Source organism: Purpureocillium lilacinum, assembly GCF_023168085.1.
Source record: "Purpureocillium lilacinum CBS 284.36 DNA, scaffold_1, whole genome shotgun sequence".
NCBI classification, from domain to species: domain Eukaryota; kingdom Fungi; phylum Ascomycota; class Sordariomycetes; order Hypocreales; family Ophiocordycipitaceae; genus Purpureocillium; species Purpureocillium lilacinum.
The window spans coordinates 1,415,708-1,436,417 of NW_027072111.1; the positions used below are offsets into that span (position 1 = coordinate 1,415,708).

The window sequence follows — 20,710 nt, forward strand, 5'->3', positions numbered from 1 at the left end:
CCCTACCCATGTTGCTAATGAGGCATGTACATCTAGCATTGTGGTGGCGTCAGCATACTTTGCCTTTGTTTATGGCAAGGACAAAGCTGCAGTAGCCAGTTTCTTTACCTCGGTTGCCGACGAAAGCCCACTACCCGTCCTCATATACAATGTTTGTCTTGTCGTTGCCTGTCCCTCCTCAAGCTCGCATAACGTTGACCATTGAGCCGTGGCAGATCCCCTTTGCTGCTGGGGGAATTGACCTGGATGCGCAAATCTTGATGAAACTCTCGTGAGTACTGGGTGACTCGACAACATGAAAGCTGCTTCGCCGAGGCGGCAATGAGCTGACGATTTGATCTGCCAGGGAGCACCAAAACATTGTGTACGTCTGCGCGCGACTTCCTACTCCGCATTACATCGGCTACAGATGATTATTTCTGCTAACTCAAGTTATCGTCTGACGTTGAAGAGGCGTGAAGCTTACATGTTGCAACATTGCGAAGGGCCATCGTGTAGCACTTCACGTCAACACTCCCGAATATCGAGCACGTCACCCCTTGCCGTTCCTAGTCCTCCCAGGCTCCACGGACTATCTCCTTCCTGCATTGGTTGGACGACAGCATGGCTGTATCGGCGGACCGTGAGTGATGCCGCATCCATTGTGGCGCCCGAAATTTCTGTACTGACCGCAATACCGCTTCCTCTTGGCAAACAGGGCGAATTTGTACCCAAAGACCTGTGTCAAGTTGTACGAGACAGGCGTAGAGGCGTTGGAAACTGGCAACTTTGAGATGTTTGTGCACCCTTTCCGCGCATTAGCAGTTAGGAACTGCGTTCTGACTTCCCGACTACATGTAGGCTCCGAGAGGCACAGAAATTGCAAGACCTCGTCACTGAGGCAGATTCTGTCATCAACAAAGTGGTATGCTTCCATATTCCCTTCACCCACCGCGTTATAGCACAGGTTCTAATGGGATGTATCCATCAGGGGTTCCTTGGTATCAAGACAGCCATGCGTATACATGTGGACAAGGCAATTGGCGGGGGGTTTCGGAAGCCTTTGGTCGCGCCTGGGCCGTCTGCGGAGGAAGAACTCAGGGCAGGGCTGCAAAGAGTTTTTGATGTTGAAGTTTCTCTCTGATATGTACACATGGTCGAGAGTAGTACTCTCATGTTGCAGTTCGCGAGAGGGAGGCGACTTTCATTCTTAAATACTCAGACCCATGGAACGCCCTGGCCAACTGGAGTCATCATGAGTTCCAATGAGTCCCAAGAGTCCCACACACCCGGCATTGCATGTCCGTGATCCACGCCTACCAGCTCTGACATTTCCGTACTTCCCGTTCCGTAAATTTGCTCCAGCTGATCCGTGTCCATGTCCCGCCCGGCTGTGACTATGCTGTACGGCAGCAGATCATCCATGTTTGGGGGAACAAGGTTCGTAAAGTCTTCATGCTGCAACGCACCAGGAGTTCTGTCTTGAACAATGAGATCCACGACATCGACAATCTTTCTCAGATCATCGATGATTCGCCCTGCTGATGGCAGCGTGACGGCAAGGTCGCGAAGCATAGACATTCCGAGGTGATACGATTCTGTGTAAGATGGTCGATGGTCCTGTAGGTTGATTGTCGTGAGGTCTCGGCAAAGAAGAGTGGCCAGGACAATGATTGCTCCGCCGAGCGAGATGGCCATATGGAACCTGTATGAGCTCGGTTTGTCCACCTCCATTGCGTAGGCTTGTATGTCCCGAATGATGTCCATCGCTACGTCACCACAGACAAGCCCATCCGTTGTGCCGTAGTTTAAGGATACCATTCTCCGTCGGCGAAGCAAGAGGCGTAGGTGGTTCATGCGCTACAGAGTATTGGTAAGCATTTCATGCACATTTGCAACCTGACGTGGGGGAGCTGTGGGCAAGAGGACTAACCGTCCGCACAAGGGACTGCTGCCAGAGTTGGCGCGTCGTCGGGCTGCTCCCTCGAGGTATAAAAGGCATGGATAGAAACGTGGTGTTGAGCCAGTACTGGATGCGCGCATCGAGAACGGTAATCTTCTCTCCGAGCTCCGGACCGTCTGGGCCTGAGAATGCAAAGACTTGGTCCCATATCTCGCCGGCAAACTTTGCAAATGCAACCATGCATGAAAGATAGGCGCTATGTGTAGTCTCGGAATGCGTTTCGGGAAACGGTTGGCCTGGGAACAAAGCCTGAGAAGTAGGGTGAGCTGTTAGCACCGGTTCTTCAGAGTGTCGGGGAGCGACCGTGACGCGAACACTCCACATGCCTTGTCGTCGATCATCGCGGGCAAATCCACGTCAATATCGGAGTCCCTCACGCCATATGGCCGTCCACAGCTTAACGATATGCGTCGATCTATAAAGTAGATCGTCCAGAAGAGCCGTTGCCGCATATGTCGCAAGAAGGGTGAGCAACCAGTCCCCCATAGCCTCTGCTGATGGAGTCCAAACTGAAAAGAAAGACGACAAGCTAGGCCTGCGACATTATAAGCTGCGTTTGCCTTGTCGGCATGCGTAAGGTAAAGTGCCTCGTTGAAATTTAGCAGGGGTCCTGAGATAGATTGCGTACTCTTTCGCCTCGCGGAGGGCAAACGACTTACTTCGTAGACTAGGAACTGTGCCAAGCTCAGGTCGCCACGACCACTGATCTTTCGCTTCTGCATGAGTTCGTCCGCAGCAAGATACCACCGCCACCCAGGCAGTCTACCTCTCTCTTGTACGGGGCTGACATGGACCAGGATATCTGTGCAGGCAAAGAGAATGTAGTTCAGAGCAAGGATACAAACATCGGATGGGTCGATGGTGCGAGTCGTCAAGAGGCTTTGGCACCTTGAGCGAAAGTCCGCTTCGTTCAAGCAGGGATGGCAGGGATTGATGTCGTTGAAGAAGAAGTCGAGGTATTGGACGTATTCCGCCTTGCTAGGAAAAGGAAGATGCCTTGGCCCGCAGCGGATGTTCTCCAGGGACTTGGAGCTGCTTGACTCCGTAGGTGACGAATGTGAAATGGCCCGGTGCGAAGCCGACCGCATCTCTTCCTCGTGGGACCGAGGCGAGGCGGATTCTTGATAGCCCAGCTTCTCTCGAATCGATGCGAGATTCGCGTTGAAGGCGTTGAGTGGAGCCTGGAAGGCCGTGTCTCCTGCAGAGCCCCCGATTAGCGCGGCGACAAAAGGGAGATATATGCAGGCAGCGAACCCTGGAATCCATCGTCATCGTCCGGGGGCTGTGGTTCCGTGCTGTTCCTACTCTCGTTGCCCGTCGGCAAGCGACTGACTAGAGCTTCGAGCGTCGACTCCATCCTCTTCATACGCTCCTCCATCTCCGTTGAGGGAAGGCAATGGCCCCTCGGCCGGGAGCACGAGCTGCGCTCCTGCTTGGAGAGATTATGGCGGCGCAGGAACTCTGCCGCTGCCGCTGGGTCATCGGAATAGATGCATGGTTGCCCATTACCAGAACACCTTTGGCAGGGCTCGTTCCCAGAGCACTTGAAAGCTGTTTGTTAGACCGTTTGCGCGGACCGCGAGGAAAGAAACGGACAAACCTTCAGCTTCCGCGATCGGCACTGCACACTGAAGGCGCGTCAGCAGGCGTCTCGGCTCAGATAAAATGACCATTTACCAAGCCTTAGATGAGTATTTGCCTCGTGTTCTCCTCGAGCGACCAGGCGGTGACGAGCCCCGGTCCTCTTCTGCAGCGTCATTATGCGGCGTCATCACGAAGCTGCCTTTCCAGCCGATTCGCCCTTTAGCGTGCATCAAACTGTTGCTTTCCGGAGATGGTTGGCCACCGGCGACAGAACCGTTGAAATGAGAGGCTCGCCATCGGCTAAACGCTTACTTGCTCTACCATGGCGTTCTTCGTGGCTTGGGCCAGAACCGGGAATGTCGCGGAACTCCACTTCCCCTCACGACTTTTCGTGGGGTAATTGTTCTCGACAATGATCCAAGTTCTATTGGTCAACCTTCAAGTGCGTGCTCCTCAGCCCGGACACCTAACACCGGAGTATTATTGCAAATGCCAATTACGCTCGCCTCCCGGTGAGGGATTGGATGTGATCACGACAGGCTCGCGATGTAAGGCCGGCAGCACAGAGTCATAGGCGGCCACGTATGAACACTTTGAGTATCGGACCTTTTGACGGTACTCAAGTCGCTAGCTAGTCGTGTGCCCTGGTCTTTGCACTCTCAACCTTGATCTCTGTTTGTGAGCAGGTATGCCACCGGGTAGTGAATATAGGCGTCATCTGCTGCCAACAAGGCAGGCAGACACGGCAGCGGGGGCTACTGACTGTGAGACAGGACTGATGAAGTGCGAGACAAACATTTGCCCTTTGGCCCAGGGGCTTCATCTTTCTTGGGAGTGCATGACCCTGGCAAGCACCTCAGCCTGGGCGTGCGGGCTCCAGGCTGGCTCCAGTCACCCCGCATGCCCGGCTCGCTGAGATCGACCGTGGGGGGTGAACCCGGGGGCGGCGACCAGGGTCACAGGCGAGGCACACCAACGTTGTTCAGTGGCGAGCAGGGGCGCCATGTGGCTGCCAATAGTTGTGTTAACCAACCACTCAGGCTAAAACTGTTTCCTTTGCTGACCGAATGCGACACTGTCCCTGACAAGCCTGACACTGTTGATGGCGCTGGCTGGGAGACAGGGGTCGAAGGCGTGATGGGTTAGGTTTCGCAGGGTGTCTGAACCCCATGCCACTCGATCGCCGCGACTGGACGGAATGCGAGGAACTAAAAAAGCCAAGCTGAGCAGAGTTGACAAGCTGTCTCGCGTCAAATGCGGAACCCCGCTCGGACATTTCGGTTGGACAAACCCGTCAGCGGCCCGGTGTGAGACGATCACTCCACGATATTCGCGGCTCGCGCGCCGGCTCGGGCTACCTTGCTCTGTTGGGCATTCACCATGCCTATTTTGCATATTGTTTCACGACTGGCGGCACTGGCGGTGTTTGGCTGCAATTTTCTTCGGATCCGGCCTTAGAATTTCGCCTCGTTCCTCTTATTCCCGTGACGGAAAGCGACCGCGACTAGGCTGGGTCACGGTGATGCAGTGGCCTTTCTCGTCACAGACTCGTCATCAGGGCTGCGTTTGAACTGTCACGGCTCACGCTGGCCTCGGAGTTTCGTCTCCCGGACTGCTCCCACGCTCAAACAAGAGGCGTCGGGGGCTTTGGTGTCTGCTATGGGTGGTATCGGCTGCGCCTTGATGTAGTGCAAGGATCGAGAAGGGCTGAGACTAACCCGGTCCAAGTCTTGCTCTGTTCTCGAACAAGATTCCAGATGCCACGGCTTCGCGTGCCCTGGCAGCCACGCGCCCAGCGCATGGCTGAAACCGAGATACCACTCCCCCAACCCATTAAGCGCAGCGACAACGTGGCTTGTCGCTTTGACTCTGTCTTTGACCGGGAATGTCGGGATGCAGGAACGTCTTCGGGAGCTGATGCATGGCAGCACCCACTGCGGCAGGGCGGGCAGCACCCACCGTCTCATTTTGGGACCAGCCGAACGGCCTGGCGCTTTATGCCCCTGACGCCATTCAATGTGACATCTGATGGTGTGTGTCTGGAAGCACACTAGGCCTTCAAGCGGTTTACACCCCCGCGGTCGCGTGGCGTCAACTCTGGCCCATTGGACTTGGCAGTCGCCAGGCGACAGGAACCCTGTCGGGCGTCAGCAAGGCGGCGCCCTCCGTCATCGAGATATTAGGCTACTGAGTCCTCGATAGAGACTGAGAGCCCCCTTTCAACGCAAACTGTCGACACGCTGTTGAAGCCTTTGAGCCTCACTGCGCAGCAGTGTCGGTGCATCACGAACAGTTGGCGTGAACTCCGGTCTCGTCCGTGAATAATACACGACGTGCCTCGAGCATGGCCCTTCCAGACTGCGCGGTACGTGACCCGGTCTACAGTGACATGGCGAACATGAATCTGACTCCAAGTCCATCAGGCGGCATGTATCGGCACGGCCCTGGCTGGCGGTATCTGCGCGAACCAAACCTGCACTTGCACAAGCGAAGCTTTCCAAAGCAATGTCACAGCATGTGTAACCAAGGCATGCACAGTCCTTGAAGCTCTAGGTATTTGGCCTCGCAGCAAAGTAATATCCATGAGCAAAAAAGTACTCACAGGGAAATGAAGCCACCAGAAACTTCACCGCGACCTCATGCGGCGAGCCCGTGCGGGATCGGACCAAAGAACTCGCCACGATCACCATCGCGCTGGCAGTTCTGGTCTTGGTCTTCGTGGCTGCTCGACTCGGATATAAACTCTTCGAGAGAATATCTTTTGGTCTTGACGACTGGTTCATCATTGCCTCGGTTGTCGCGACGACGCCCAGCATCTTCGTCAACGTATTCGGAACAACGGCCAACGGGTTGGGCCGGGACATCTGGACACTATCACACGACGACATCACAGACACCCTCAAGTTCTTCTGGGCCGTGTGCGTCTTGTATTTCCTGGAAACGGCCCTGACGAAGCTTTCCATCATCTGCTTCTATATCCACATATTTCCTTCAGCAAAAGTTCGCCGCGTCCTATGGATAACGTTCGGTGTGACGGTCGCCTGGGGAGTCGCATTTGTCGTCTGCGGCATCTTTCAATGTCGGCCCATCAGCTTTTTCTGGACTCATTGGGATGGACTACATGAGGGCCATTGCGTTGAGCCTAACGCCATCGCCTGGTCCAACGCCATAACGAATATAGCCTTTGACCTCTGGATCCTCGCCATCCCGCTCTCGCAGCTCCGGGGTCTGCAACTACACTGGAAAAAGAAGGCGGGCGTCGCTATTATGTTCTGCCTAGGAACATTGTAAGAGACTTACTACCTGATTGGAAGATGTGGCTAACCGTTCGTCAGTGTCACGGTTGTGAGCATCCTGCGACTGCAAGCGCTCGTATACTTTGCGTCGACAACGAATATCACGTGGAACTTTTACGATACGTCCCGGTGGTCGACGGTGGAAATCTGCCTGGGCATCGTATGCACGTGTCTCCCAACCACACGTCTTCTTTTGGTGAGGCTATTCCCCAGCCTGGGCGGAACCTCGCAGCGCAGGCCCAGCACATATCACTTTCAGGATATTGAAGCAGATCGCCATGGGGGCCACAAGGGTGGAGTGGTAGTGGCGGCCAGGAGTTCAACGTCGGAACGGGAGTAGGGACCCAGAATAGTCGACCTTAATGTGTATGAATGACAATGCGTGCTATTGTTTTGCCCGGAGACACGCTTCATGACGGAGATGACGCCAGGCAGGTGTCTGCATGTGGGTTACCGAAGCTGCTCATGGGCCATCTTTGGCCATTGCCTAAGCGAACAGTAACAGATCAGAACAAGAGCTAAGTGGTCGCCAGCGACCAGACCTGTGCTCATGGCTGGATCTCTCCACGGTCAATCAGTGTAAGATTTCTGGTGCCGATGGAAGGGAAAGACCTCGGCCAGATCGAGCCGAGGCATCCAGCGACCACCCCTCTCCCCTCAGGGTGGTGTTCTAATTCAGTAGGACAATTTCCCAGAACGAGACGTAGTTTCTGGCCCTCCCATATCCGGACTTGATGTCACTTCGCTCACAAAACTCCAAGGTCCATTTCGCCCTCGCCGGGTCAATATCGGTCAGACCCCATGCAGCGCCCAGGCCCAGGCCACCATCGCGGTTTGGTTTGTCGGTGACATGTATTCCAGCCGCCATGCTTGTGGACCGCGACCCACTTGGCACGGTTCGTCTGAAGATTCCACCCGTTTTACCGGATAGCTGGGCAGTAACGGAGTTGCGTCTTCGCCATGGGTAGATAGACATGACGATCGTCTGTATTACGAGTAGTGCTATTCATGTTCGTAGAGCCATATTTTGCTAGTTGTACAATCGTCCTACATTTTTCTCGGCCGCGCCCTACATTCATACTACGCCAGCGATTTTTACTGCGTAAGTCGACGGCAGCGGTGCGCTGCCTCTTGCTGCATTTTCCTGCTGTTGCTATCGTTGCTATCGTTGCTGCTGCTGACTTTACAACTAGCAGGAGTTGGCTCTATGAATAGCACTACTCTTTGTTAATCGGGACAACGGCTGATTCTAGGGCCGAAGGGTAGTACAAATGTGAGATGAGACCTCTGTTGAACCTGACAGGCACCGTGAAGATCCCGAAGTTCCGAGGATCGTCCCAGCGGCTTACACCGCCCCATTTCCGTACAAGTTGCCCCCTGACGGTCCCCGATTATACCTTAAGCGACCATTCTCAATTAATCAGCATCGGTAATCGGTTCGTTGTCCGCGGACCATGTGTATTCGCAATGTTAAAGATCACTGCGGTACAACGGGGAGTGTAATGCTCTGCCTGTACCTTCGGTGAATGGCACTACCTACTCTTGAGGTCCCTACTCCTGCGCGTACACACACACCTAACGCACCTACGCCGCAACGATGAAGCAGTGGGTTACTCTCATGGACGGGCTTGACGCTCTCCGCCTGGAAGAAGTGCCCGAGCCGGTTGAGCTCCGCGAGGGAGAAGTGCTGGTCAAGATCAGCCACGTCTCGCTCAATTACCGCGACATCAAACGTGCGTAAACACACCACCCCCTCTCCGGCGCAATATCATGCCACAGCGGGAGGGAGGACAATGGCCCATTGACACTTTGCGCAAGTCATCTCGGGGGACTTCCGAGGCCGATACGCCACGCCGCCGAGTCCCATCGTCCCATGCTCCGACGCCAGCGGCACCGTGGTCCGCACGGGCGGTGGAGGCTCCGCTGGGCCCTGGAAGGCCGGCGACCGGGTCATCAGCCTGGTGCGGCCGACGCACCGCACGGGGCCCACGCGCGCCGAGCACATCGCCTCCGGACTCGGCGTCCCGCAGCCGGGCGTGCTGGCCGAGTACCGCGTCTTTCCCGCGTCCGGGCTCGTCGCGGCGCCACCGTATCTCGATCTCGAGGAGGCTTGCACGCTACCGCTCGCGCCGCTCACGGCGTGGATGGCGCTGAACTGGGACAGACCCGTGGGCGAGCCGCGGGAGGGCCGCAAGTGGACAGTGGTGATGCAGGGGACCGGGGGTGTGTCAGTGGCGGCGCTGGAGCAGGCGCGTGCATTGGATCTGACGAGTGAGTTTTGCCTTTGTTACATACGCGCTTGAGACCGCTACCCATGTCGATTGCCTTTATACGTACGCATCGCAGAACAGAGTCCGCTGATCTGGAACGTTCAACATAGGCATCGTGACCTCATCGTCGGACGAGAAGCTCGCGCGCGCAAAGGTCCTTGGCGCCACGCACACCATCAACTACGAGACCACGCCAGACTGGGCCACCGAGGTGCTGCGCCTCACAGGCGGACAGGGCGCGGACGTGATCGTCGAGACGGGTGGACCGGGTACCATGGAGCAGAGCCTGCGAGCCGTGGCCGAGGGCGGCAACATCAGCGCGGTGGGCATCTTGACGGGGAGCACGAGCACCGCCGCCGCCGGCGAAGACGGTCAGACGCCGTCCGTGGGACTACAGCTGATCAACCGCAACGCGACGCTCAAGGGCATCAACATTGGGCCTAGTGACCGGATGAAGGAGATGCTGCAAACGTACGAGCGTAAAGAGATCCGGCCAGTCGTGGGGAGGACATTCGGGTTTGGGGAGGTGAGGGAGGCCTTTGAGTTTATGAGACGGGGAGAGCACTTTGGCAAAGTGGTGATAAAGGTGTCATAGTTTTGAATCGCGACCGTGCCTCGTCAGCGGCGGAGCCTGACAGACAGGGACCAAGCAGGAAGGGACCAAGCAGGGACCACCCATTAAAGAGTGGAGCTGTTGCTATCGTACATGTAGCCATGCCGGTGACACTCAGGCTGTGGCTATCTGCAGGAAAGGTCGAAACGCCTACAAACCTCGAATGCCAGCAATATGCAGAAGCTAAATAATCTGTCACGTCTACGACTCCAGGGAGTGTTTCTGAGTCGCTGTTCATTGTTCTTGACCAACTTTCCCCCTTCTCCCTCCTGTGACTCAAAGTCATCCACTCTCATTGCCATTAAACGCCTTAAGCAAGTGATCTCGAGTGCTTCCTCATACGGCGGCGCTTTGGAATGGAGCACCCTACCACTTGATCAGGTATCTTGGAGCTAGAAGCGGGAGTGGGGGCGACAGAGCTCGTGGCCGTGAAAAGGGTCGTTGTCGCAGACGCCGAGGAAGACTGCGGAGGGTTGTTTAGGCCATCACCGAATATGTCCGTTTGGGCATCTACATACATGACCAATCGTCATTAGCAAATGCACCACTCGCCACGGTAATAGGGTGATCGGGGTTGCAGCGAATCCGTACCTTTCAAGTACCCCATTCGGGGAGAATACGTGGGAACCTGCTCGCCCTGCTTCCATTCCACATTGTTGCCAGACTTCTGAAATGACGCAATCATCTGCTTAGGGCCAACAACTCCAGGACCGGGAACGACGCTGGGAATCTTGGGGGTCTTGCCGCCGCTGGCATTGATGATGCGACATTTGTGGGCGGCCATGTACATGTTCTGCTGCCCGAATCCGGCGGGAACCCATCTTTGTTTCGACTTGTGAGTCAAGGGCGCATACGAGTAGCACCCCAGTGCCTCCCAAAGGAACTCACCCTGTAACGCATATGCAGGACTCGCATGCGGCCAGATCAGGAATCTTGTAGCTCGCGAGCCGCTCAAAGGGAGTCTCGGATGCAATTGAGACAACAACCAAGTTCTCCATGGATACATCCCAGATGCTATTGACATAGGAAACCGCAATCGCGGTTCCAGCAGCAGTTGATTTGTTGGCGGCGTGCATATTCGGCGACTTCAAGCCTTTCGATTCGCTCACAAGGCCCTGAGCCACAACCTCGGGGTTGGTCACTGAGTAGGGACTGGGGCGCTCGTTTTCCTCCTTGCCATCGGCGTAGAAGCCCGTTGAGTTCTGCCAGTTTGCCCAAGGCACGGAGATTTGCGAGTTGGCCTGAATCTCCCAGACGCCAGTGGGTTCTGCGAGGTGGCAGTTGCGACCTTTGGATAGGAACCTGGGGAAAGCTCAATCAGCAATTGCATGGGTATGACATACGCCGTTCAGTGCAAGAGGGGTATCCAAATACCAGCTATCGAACTCAAGATCGTAGAGAGGGTCGAAGACGACGAGGTTTTCGTCGGTGAAGTTGGCCAATGGCCCCTTGTATTTGTTCTACACCGTGTAAGTCTCGTCGCTGTGGGTACCACTAGATACTAGAATAAAGAAGGACGATCATAACCGACATACTTCCGGACAAAACATGCCATCCGTGTAAGCAGCGAGGTGGGCGGTGGCCATCGGAATGACGATAGCACTGCCTGTCAACAGGCCCCCAAGGAAAGATGATTGACGCATTGCGCTACCCAAGAAAAAGCACCTGTCTTTATTTTGAACCGATCTTATATGAATGAATGAATGAACGAAAGGGATGGGAAGGAGTGCAGAGCGAAGCAGAAATACGCACGACACGCAAGAAGTGAATGTCAGCCCAAGACAGAGAGCAACGGAAGCCGTCGCCCATGTGAGGACGAAAGGAGACGTACAGTTGCTTTTGTCTCTTTCCTATCCTTCATTAAACTTACAGGATGGACCCCCCACTTCTCCCTGATCCTTCGGCAGACGGACAGCAAGGCGTCGACCGTAGGGCGCTAGGGTGCACTACCAGGAAGATCTCTAAACTAGGGCTTGGGTAAACAGTTGAAACGTAAGCTTGATGGAGGCGCATAATTATTGGTCGCGGCCAGGGTCGCGGATAAGGAGTTGAAACATTAGTGAACTACGGACACTTGCTCAGTAGTACACTTGCAGATGAAGAAAAATACACAAGCACTAGCTCATGGATCAGATTGATGATGTACCCCAACCACTGACAAGGCTGCTCCATGTCGTCAGGCAGGCATCATGAAAGCTTCACGAGACCGACTGGGTCGTCTTCTGAACATGAATGAGCAGCTTAATTGCGACCGCAAGGCCTCTCGCGGATCAGGGCAAGCAACACAACGGAAGGCCATTGATACCAGACCTATACAGAAATAAATACGCACTTATGTAGACCCAAGCCCGCTCCTTTGGAGCAAATGCGATTACCTCGGGGCACATCACATCGCGCGGGTGGTTACCCTCAATTTCCACAATTGTCGCCTGTCTGTCTGGCTGCGACGGCGGCTGGCCATAATCCCGATGACGGTCATGTATCGCCCCGGGTACGCGCATCCTCCCGGATTGATGGCAAGCCTAACTAAACCTTTCGACAGGGCGTCTCTGCACTGTAAGCGCTTTCCCCACCACTGATCGACAATTGCGCGTTTAGGTTCATTCTCCTCCAGTCCGGTACCAATTGACGACGGATGGGTTGTCATGGATAGATCGGTGCATGCACTGCCTAGTAATGTCTATGATAGCAAGTGAACATGAAATGAAGTGTTTTCTGTTGCCTAAGATCAAGTGCCCGGCTTTGGGCGGTCAGACTACTTGAACAATGTCTCCGGCGTTCAACGCCGCCGAACGCAGCTGCTAAGCTCTCAAGGAAGACCGACGCGCCAGTCTGCGCCGTCACCGTTCAGTCCATACTTGTCCCGGCTCATATCCTTGACCGTCGTCCGCCTCATGTCGCGCCTGTGCTGGCCCTCATACGAGCCTCCAGTAGCCCTGTGCATGACCGAAGTGTTGTCCCACATGATCATGTCACCAGGTTGGTGCCAGTCAATGGTCACTCGATACCGGGGCTGCTGGACATGAGCCAGCAGCTCTGCGATCAAGGCCTTGCTTGCAGCATCGTCCAGTCCTTCAATGCTGTGAACATAGGAAGCAATGTAGAGGTTCTACGGTCGAGACCGAGCCGATTAGTTTCGTCTTTTCAGCAGGGACAGGCTGAGATTGGATTGGGGTCATACCTTCCGGCCAGACCACTCATGGGTTTGGGACAGCTTGTGCTTGCTCAGTGGGAGCTTGCTGGGATCGGTATCCTTGAAGTACTCAGGCATGACGGTTTTGCGCGAGTGGAACAGGGAGTGGTTGGCCACGAGACCCTCGATCTGCTTCTTTGTCGCGTCTGGGAGCTCATCATAAGCAGTTCGCGAATCGGCGTACTGAAGAGTTGGCACAAAGTTAGCTTCAAAGTACGCGGCCTGCTGAACATGCATGCCTGCATACCTCGGTAGAACCACCCGTGCCAGGAGGTGGCAGAACGTGAGCAAGCAAGAGAGAGTGTCCCGCACGGCGTCCATTGAAGGACGAGTCCACGTGGAAAAGTTCGTTGGCCTAGTAGATAGTCAGCTGGTCCATCAATGGAAGGCTGATGAACAAGCTATGCTCACCTTGTTCCCAATAACTTGAGCCGCAGTCAGGGGCGCCACGTCGCCGGTGTTGGGATCGATGTTTCCGGCATCGAAAAGCTCAGGGTACGCAAGGCGATGCGTGCGGCCAGCCTTCTGATACGGCTTGACATCATCCAGATCGCCAAAGTTGGCCGAGAACTTGATGTGTGCTTCATCGGTAAGACCCGTCTTTCGGCACACAACTACTCCGTACTAGCCAACAGCTCATGTTAGTTTTGACATATTCTCTTATACGCCATTGCTGTGCTGGTTTGTCGAACCTTGTCAACGATCTCGCGGATCTCCTGGTACAGCTCCGGCGAAACGTCCTTGCTCCAGTCTACGCCTTGAAGCTCACATGCAAAGGTCGGGTGCAAGGGGACAACCCTCAGGTTGAACTTTGGGGTGCGGTATGGCGCTGGGACAAGCCCCTCAATCTTGAGCGGCACCCACGTGGGAGTAGGCGTAACGGTGATTGTTTCTGTAGGCATGTTGCGCGCGTCTGGTCTTGAAGAGAACCCCTGAACTGAGCTTTGCGTTGGGAAAATGTCCAGTGGCGGCTGGTGCGCTCGAGCAACGCTGTTAGTTAAAAAGAGGCTTGGATATATTGGAGAAGCGGACAAATGAACCACGGCGTTGGGTATACTTGCCGTTCCGAGCTCCGGGGTCAGAGAGGCTCGGATTCTGTCCCAAGCTACAGCTGAGGGTGCCGTGTGCTCGGCCTTCATCCCGCCGGCCCTTGGTCCGCCACGTCCGCCACAAAGCCACCGTCGAGACCTTTCCTTCCGAAGGTGACCGAGCTCAGAAGCCTCCCAGTGCCCCGGATGACATCGTGGGGTAGCGGGGTTCGTGGAGAGGCGCTAATGTGGCGCCCGCGGGATGCAACCCCGGCAAAGATGGGGACCCCGCAACCGGCAGCAAGGCTTCCGGCCATTCGGAACCGTCAATGAAAGTTGGGGTCACGATCTCCTTGATTAAGTGGACATGCCGACGACTTCTTCGACTTCGTCGCCAGCGCGAGATTCCCCGTCCCAAGGGTCCAGCTGCGAATACGTGCTACAGTTGAGGCATCCAAGATGGCGAGCCCAACAAACGAACCGGCGTATACGCGCTACCGCAACAACACCAATCCACAATGGTGGAAGGACGCTGGCTTACGGGTCAACGTGCTGCACTGCGCGGGCCTGTACTTTTGCGTCTTCTATCTGGGGTACGTGCCTGGACACTTGCATGCTGCCTCCACCAACGACACGGCACATTGGACAGTTGGCTAACATCAAGTCTTTCCGCGCAGTTATGATGCTTCGCTCCTCAATGGGCTCCAGACCATTCCGCAATGGCAGACTTACTTCAATCACCCCGACAGTAACTTGTTGGGCCTTATCTCGGCCAGCATGTTTCTGCGTAAGTCGCACATGTCACCGCCTCTCATTTCGTGGCCTTACTGACGCCAATTATCTAGCTGCGATCGTGTGAGTGCCAAGCTTGGCAAACCTAGTGCTAGGCGCAGTGAGAATGGACGATTGTGTTTACTCTCGACGCAGAACCCCCTACATCAGCTCCATCATCAACTCCAGGTGGGGCCGAAAGGTCGCTATCCTAGTCGGGTCCCTCCTTCTGGTATGACATCTTCTCCAGGGAAGCTTTGAACGGTCCGCAAGTGAAGCTAACGCTCGTCGATCCAGATTCTCGGCGCGTTCATCAATGCGTTTGCCACAAACATTGGCATGTTCATTGGCGGCAGAGTCCTTGTCGGGTAGGGCTTCAATTTCCACTGACACGGCATAGCGCTGACAAGACGTCAACATAGCGCTGCGGGCCCCTTCGGAAAGATCACTGCCGTTGCACTGCTGCAGGAGATTGCCCATCCACGACTTAGACCGTACGTGTCGCCGCCCCCTTCCTCTGAGTATCAGGCCCTAACGGTCCCACTAGCCTTCTGTCGACCTCGTTCTACCCGAATTACTACTTTGGGTCCATCGCAGCGGCGTGGTTCTGCTGTAAGTCAATCATACACTGTTTCGGCGGCAATAGCATCCAAGAGGCAGCCGCTGACAGATTCGTTCAGTTGGATCCCTTCGCTGGGGCGACACCACCTGGTCATGGCGCGCGCCCTGCCTATTCCAGATCATGGCCCCTCTCGTCGTCATGGTGTTTCTCTTGTTCATCCCAGAGAGTCCCAGGGTATGCAATGGTCCATCCCCACCGTCCACTACATGTACCCATGCAAATTGGCATCACTACTAACGCATCCCAGTGGCTCGTCCACCACGGCCAGAAGGAAAAGGCCATCCAGATCCTCGCAAAGTACCACGCCAACGGCGACACCGAGGACGAGCTCGTCCTGCACGAATACAACGAGATTTGCTACGCCATCCAGCTCGAAGAGGAAAACTCCAAGACGAGCTTCCGCGACTTTGTCAAGACTCCTGGAAACAGGCGGCGCCTGCTTGTGCTCCTCACAATGGCCACTGGCACCGTGAGTTCCCCCAAAACACCGCGTTTAACATGCTGTTTTATTGTACCTATGGCTCACACCCTGTCGGTAGAACTGGGTCGGGAACGGCATCATCACGTACTACCTCGCCCCAGTACTCAAGATTGCCGGAATCACGGACAGCACTCAAATATGCACGCCGAACCCCTCCCTCCTCGAACAAGGTTAGTTGCTGACACCCCCACAGCCGGGATCAATGGCGGCTTGGCCGTCTGGAACCTCTTCCTCTCATACTTGGGAGCATTCAACGCCGAACGCGTTGGCCGACGGAAGCTGTGGATGGCCTCCACGATCGGCATGCTTCTCGCATACGTAGTCATGACAGGCCTATCGGTACGTGATTCCAGGATTCTTCAACGCCGAGCACTGCTAACGGCCGATATGAGTACAGGGATCTTTCGCCTCGGATAACAAGCGATCTGTGGGCATCGCCATTGTGCCCATGCTCTTCATCTACTACGGCTTCTACGACATTGGGTGGACGCCTCTGCCTTGTATGTCTTTGTCTTCGCTGTATCATGTGGCTCGGGCTGTACTGACGGAAACTCATTAGTCGCGTACGGCGCGGAGATCCTGCCCTATCATATGCGCCTCAAGGGTCTCAGTATCATGCTCTCCGTGCAGAGCGTGGCTCAGGCGTTTGTAAGTCCGGAAGCCAGGCCGTATTCATGACCCCCGATTGCAGCATTGATGAGAAACTAATTGCTCTTCCCCCGTAGAACCAATGGGTCAACCCAGTTGCCCTATCCTCCATCTCCTGGAAATAGTACGTCCCGGCAGACACACCTCCCCGCACACTTCACAACTAACACAAGACCGCGCAGCTACATCGTCTACATCTGCCTTCTCTGCGTCTATCTCGTCCTCATCTACTTCTTCTTCCCAGAGACCAGGTCAGTTCAATCGCACCACAGCACGGCACCTCCCCTGGGGCGAATCCCCGGTCAACGCATCATTGTTCTCCGACTAACACGCGCTCCAGGAAACTCACCATCGAAGAGGTATCGCTGATCTTCGACACCGGCCGGCTGGGCGACTCCGCCGCCGTGACGGCGGAGCTGAGCGGCGGGACAAAGGTCGTTGGAGATGTTGACGACAAGCACGCCGAGAATCGCGTTGACCTCGAGGCTGTTCCCGATCATGTCGAGCACAAGAGAGCTCAGTGACGCTTTCCGCGACAAGGTTCTCGTTCGGTGTGGCGTAGATAATTGAGCGGCTTAATATTGTTCAAATGGACTTGCGTTGATGTTCCAGAAAATGACGAGGTTTACGTGACCCTCAGCCATACTCCTGGCTCCAAGGGCCATACCTGCCGGCGAGGCCGACGGCCATTACGAGGAGCACACGCCAGCACGGCTGCCAATACGGCCTGCCTCAAGTGACCTCGCGGTGGCGTTGGTCTGGCCCTGCGCGTGCATGGCAGGTCGCAAACCCATCTTTGCTAATCGTGTTTGTCTCAAATATGCATTTCTAGCCCGTCTATTCCCATTTTACCTGCTGCCACCCTGCAATGTTGCTCCTCAAACTCCTCGCAAGCTCCAGCACCGTTCCATCCTCGACCAGGCCGACCAGACCCGTCTCGTCACCGTCAAAAACCCATCGCCGGAGTGTGGACACAAAGTCCATCTTCTCCACCACTCCGCTCTTCCAGCTCTTGACGAGCTCGTTGCCCTCCTTGAGCGCGACCTGCGCGGCCGACTCCAGGGTCTTGACCAGCGCCATCACCTCCTTGTGCAGATTGCTGCTGCCAGACCTGTCGCGCTCCTTTTCCCGCTCGTTGAAGGCCTGAATCCACTGTGTTGTCAGCTTCACTGCCACTGCAGTGTCTCGCAGCAACGCGACGCTGTGCAGTGAGCTCATTGCCGCCATTGCGTCGTCCACCCCGTCCTGCTTCTTTTGTGGAGCGGCTGCGCGGAACGTCTCCAAAGCTGCCAGCACCGATTCCGCCAGTTGGTTGAGCCCATCGGGCGGAGTGCTTGTTCGAGCAATGCTGGTGCAAAGCGGGATCAACGTGCAGAGAAGGCTGACGGCCTCAAAGTACAGCAGCTCTGCAGCCGTGGATTTGGAGGCCGCACCGCGGAGGAACTTGGGCATCGAGTGACCGAGTTGCGCCATTGTCTCGAGAACAAAGGTGTTATCCGCTTCAGTGGCTGTCGCCGACGCCTTGTACACGGTCGGGGGTTTGTGATCCAGTACGTCGTGGAATGCCTCAGACAGAAGCGACAAGTGCGACCTCTCATTCTGTACGGCGTCAGCGTTGCACGATCTTATGGAGGCTGGCATACGTACCGAGGGCCCAGGTCCCAGGCGCAATCGTATATGCATGGGCGTGCAAGTGCTGGCCTCCCACGAGGCAAACGACCCGTAATCGACCAGCTCGTTAAGCTGGAGACCGTCAAACACGTCGACTACGCTGTGTTAGAAGAGTTCGCGTGCAGAACGATATCGGGACTTACGGAATCTTGAGTCTGTCAGCACCTCGCCAAAAGGCTGGCCGAAGAGCCTCTCCGCCCTGGCCTCCTCAACGAGGCTCATCACCCTCGTGCAGCTCCTCCGCAGGTCCTCGATATACTGGGGCATACCCAAGATGCTTCCATAACTGCCAGCCTCAAACGCATCAATGAGACGCCTGGGCATTCTAAGCTTCAGCGAAACTGTGTAGTGCTGCTTCAGCGTCTCTATCAGCTGCCAGCCCCAGTTGTCTGACGGCGAGATGACAAGCGGCGACACTGTCGACAGGCGATCGTAGAAGATGGGCGCGAGGGCGTCAGAGATTGTGCGCTTGACAGCAAGCTCGTCCCAAATTTCCCTGGCCCTGTGGGCAGATCCGAGGCGCAGGTGCAGCTGGACCAGAAGCAGGGCCGTCTGGCTGTGCTTTGGTGTGAGATGGAACTGGTGCTCCAGCATAAACAGCGCTCGCAACAGATGTTGCGTGGAAGGCAAGGTTGACGGCTTGTAGCCAGGAAGCTGAGAATTGAAGGCCAGCCTGATGTTGGACAACGCGACGGCCATGGCAAGCTCTGGGATAACCTCATTCTCGGCAGACGCGTTACCAGCCAGCTCCTTGGTACATGACTGATATTGCTGGACAGCGCGCTGAGCGATGTGTGACAAGCAGGAGGCACATAGTGCCGAGCCGAACTCGGCGTCGCAAACCATGCATTTCGAGCTAGGCTTTTCTCCGGGCACTTGCGAGACACTGGCAAGGCATGTCAATGCAAAATACTGTAGCTTCAGCGAGAGAACCTGTATCCTCGCGGTCTCCAGAGCGTCCGTAGTGCCTGAAACCAGTTGAGGAACATGGTCGTAGGCAAGATGCTTGACTGCGGACGGGTCGAGTCTCTCAACAAAGCCTCTGACGTCGTCAAAGCAAGCTAAACTGCCTTTTTGGTGCGCAATGTAATTGATCAGCTCACGTAGCCGCAATGATGACGGCTGGCCGGTCGTCAGGTCGTCCTCATCATTGGGACCGAGGCTAAAGGCGGCCGAGACTCGCGCAAGGAGCAGGTTGCGCTTGTACATAGGTCGCAGGTTCTTTGACTTGACGAGCAAGAGAAGCAGTTCCCGCGCTGTTTCTGACGTGCTAGCAGACTCAGTCAGCCGCGTTCCGTTGACGACACGGGATAACATACTCCGGGTTGACGCTCTTGAGCTGTGCTGCCGCATCGATGAAATGCTTCCACACACTCCAGTCGGAAGCCAGCAGCGTCGGTTCGTCGTTTTCGTCCGCATCAGACAGGCACTCGTGGCAAAAGTCAAAGACGCCTTGCCAATCGCCCTCTCGTCGCAGCTTGGCCACCACCCGGAGGAACAGCTCCTTGCGACCGAGGCGGAACTGGGACACGGGACTGAAGACGGGGCTGGCAAGCAACTTGGTAAAGTCGTCGGCACTGCCGTGCGTCTCCACCACGTCATAGAGCAGAAGGATCTCTTCTTCCGTCCTCACACTGCGCGCAGGTGGCGTCGGCGGCGCGTCTTCTGCGTTGGTGTTTCTCGCCTGAATCGTCAGTACCTGGTTTTGGGGCATTGATACAGTGGACTGTACCTGCTCGGTGAGCTGTGCAGCACGCTCAATTTGCTTCTGCGCGAGCATGCCATACAGCTTCTTCTTCTCCGGCGGCGACTGGGGGCTTTTCTGCGAAGCGTCAGCCATTGGTCGTGCGCAAAGGAGGGTACGGCACCCGTACCGCCAGCAGGTGCGTGATGACAATGTTCCAAAACAAAAAGGATCTCTCGGCGGGAAAGGACCTGTCGATGATGGCAGCAATCTAGGCACCGCACGTCAGTTCGGCCTCGATCGCTCGCCAGGAGCAGTCCGACGGGGTAAGGACGGCGTACCTGCTGCGCGCTCACAAGGTCCCAGTGCAGCAGACACGACTCGAGGCAGCGCGTGGCGGCCGACTTGTCCTTGGGCGAGGCCTTTACGCAACGCACTCGCAGGGGACCTAGTGTCTCGGGGAAGTCGTCGTCGTCGAGCAGCGTGAGGGTGGCCCACTCGAGCAGGTCAATGCCGTCAACGTCCTTGACGACCGTCCCGTCCTCGACGTACTTCCTCACGGCCGCCACGGCCGCAAACTTGGCGGCAGGGTCATCGAGCTGAGTCTCGCTGCAAATCTTGACAATCTGGTGCCTCGGTCAGCGCCGGTTCACCGAGTTGGAGCAGCAGCTAGCCAGGTCGCCTGGACCGCACGGCGCGCCGTCCATCGTCCGTCCCTCCCTCACCTCAAAGTACTGGTCGTTGAAGGTGCGCCACCGCTTCTCGGCCAGGCGTATGGCCACGGGCCAGTTGCCCTCTTGGAAGGCCGACTGGAGTTGCAGGTCGACGCCGTTCCTCAGCCGAGGGCGTTGGCGGCTCATGGTTGTGTGTCGGAGGCGCAGGTTCCGGTGCACGCCGTGTGGTGTGG

The 20,710-nt window shown here is 56.0% G+C and overlaps 7 protein-coding genes across 7 annotated transcripts; 3 read left to right on the forward strand and 4 right to left on the reverse strand.

Moving 5' to 3' along the window:
• Nucleotides 1-1,197: 1,197 nt before the first annotated feature.
• PLICBS_000155 (uncharacterized protein) lies at nucleotides 1,198-3,320 on the reverse strand (the record flags this gene model as incomplete). The annotated part of the gene is made up of 4 exons (XM_018327336.2): nucleotides 1,198-1,839; nucleotides 1,913-2,191; nucleotides 2,602-3,140; nucleotides 3,197-3,320. 4 exons carry the CDS (start codon nucleotides 3,318-3,320, stop codon nucleotides 1,198-1,200), a joined length of 1,584 nt encoding a protein of 527 aa, XP_018174032.2.
• Nucleotides 3,321-6,041: 2,721 nt separating this feature from the next.
• PLICBS_000156 (uncharacterized protein) lies at nucleotides 6,042-6,817 on the forward strand (the record flags this gene model as incomplete). The annotated part of the gene is made up of 2 exons (XM_065599538.1): nucleotides 6,042-6,045; nucleotides 6,141-6,817. The coding sequence occupies 2 exons, from the start codon at nucleotides 6,042-6,044 to the stop codon at nucleotides 6,815-6,817; spliced, it is 681 nt and encodes a 226-aa protein (XP_065455610.1).
• A 1,602-nt stretch (nucleotides 6,818-8,419) lies between these two features.
• On the forward strand, nucleotides 8,420-9,687 carry PLICBS_000157 (uncharacterized protein; the record flags this gene model as incomplete). The annotated part of the gene is made up of 3 exons (XM_065599539.1): nucleotides 8,420-8,555; nucleotides 8,641-9,093; nucleotides 9,203-9,687. 3 exons carry the CDS (start codon nucleotides 8,420-8,422, stop codon nucleotides 9,685-9,687), a joined length of 1,074 nt encoding a protein of 357 aa, XP_065455611.1.
• A 328-nt stretch (nucleotides 9,688-10,015) lies between these two features.
• PLICBS_000158 (uncharacterized protein) lies at nucleotides 10,016-11,291 on the reverse strand (the record flags this gene model as incomplete). Its single annotated transcript, XM_018327334.1, has 5 exons — nucleotides 10,016-10,215; nucleotides 10,297-10,526; nucleotides 10,594-11,007; nucleotides 11,080-11,165; nucleotides 11,241-11,291. The coding sequence occupies 5 exons, from the start codon at nucleotides 11,289-11,291 to the stop codon at nucleotides 10,016-10,018; spliced, it is 981 nt and encodes a 326-aa protein (XP_018174030.1).
• Nucleotides 11,292-12,514: 1,223 nt separating this feature from the next.
• PLICBS_000159 (uncharacterized protein) lies at nucleotides 12,515-13,800 on the reverse strand (the record flags this gene model as incomplete). Its single annotated transcript, XM_018327333.1, has 5 exons — nucleotides 12,515-12,814; nucleotides 12,887-13,081; nucleotides 13,146-13,253; nucleotides 13,310-13,522; nucleotides 13,591-13,800. The coding sequence occupies 5 exons, from the start codon at nucleotides 13,798-13,800 to the stop codon at nucleotides 12,515-12,517; spliced, it is 1,026 nt and encodes a 341-aa protein (XP_018174029.1).
• Nucleotides 13,801-14,385: 585 nt separating this feature from the next.
• PLICBS_000160 (uncharacterized protein) lies at nucleotides 14,386-16,972 on the forward strand (the record flags this gene model as incomplete). Its single annotated transcript, XM_065599540.1, has 16 exons — nucleotides 14,386-14,519; nucleotides 14,604-14,713; nucleotides 14,772-14,781; nucleotides 14,854-14,929; nucleotides 14,995-15,065; nucleotides 15,120-15,191; nucleotides 15,245-15,309; nucleotides 15,378-15,493; nucleotides 15,567-15,788; nucleotides 15,859-15,970; nucleotides 15,994-16,139; nucleotides 16,198-16,300; nucleotides 16,360-16,448; nucleotides 16,526-16,572; nucleotides 16,631-16,699; nucleotides 16,789-16,972. 16 exons carry the CDS (start codon nucleotides 14,386-14,388, stop codon nucleotides 16,970-16,972), a joined length of 1,626 nt encoding a protein of 541 aa, XP_065455612.1.
• A 313-nt stretch (nucleotides 16,973-17,285) lies between these two features.
• Nucleotides 17,286-20,663, reverse strand: PLICBS_000161 (uncharacterized protein; the record flags this gene model as incomplete). Its single annotated transcript, XM_065599541.1, has 7 exons — nucleotides 17,286-18,047; nucleotides 18,096-18,214; nucleotides 18,263-19,389; nucleotides 19,439-19,941; nucleotides 19,994-20,074; nucleotides 20,145-20,429; nucleotides 20,529-20,663. The coding sequence occupies 7 exons, from the start codon at nucleotides 20,661-20,663 to the stop codon at nucleotides 17,286-17,288; spliced, it is 3,012 nt and encodes a 1,003-aa protein (XP_065455613.1).
• Nucleotides 20,664-20,710: the final 47 nt, after the last annotated feature.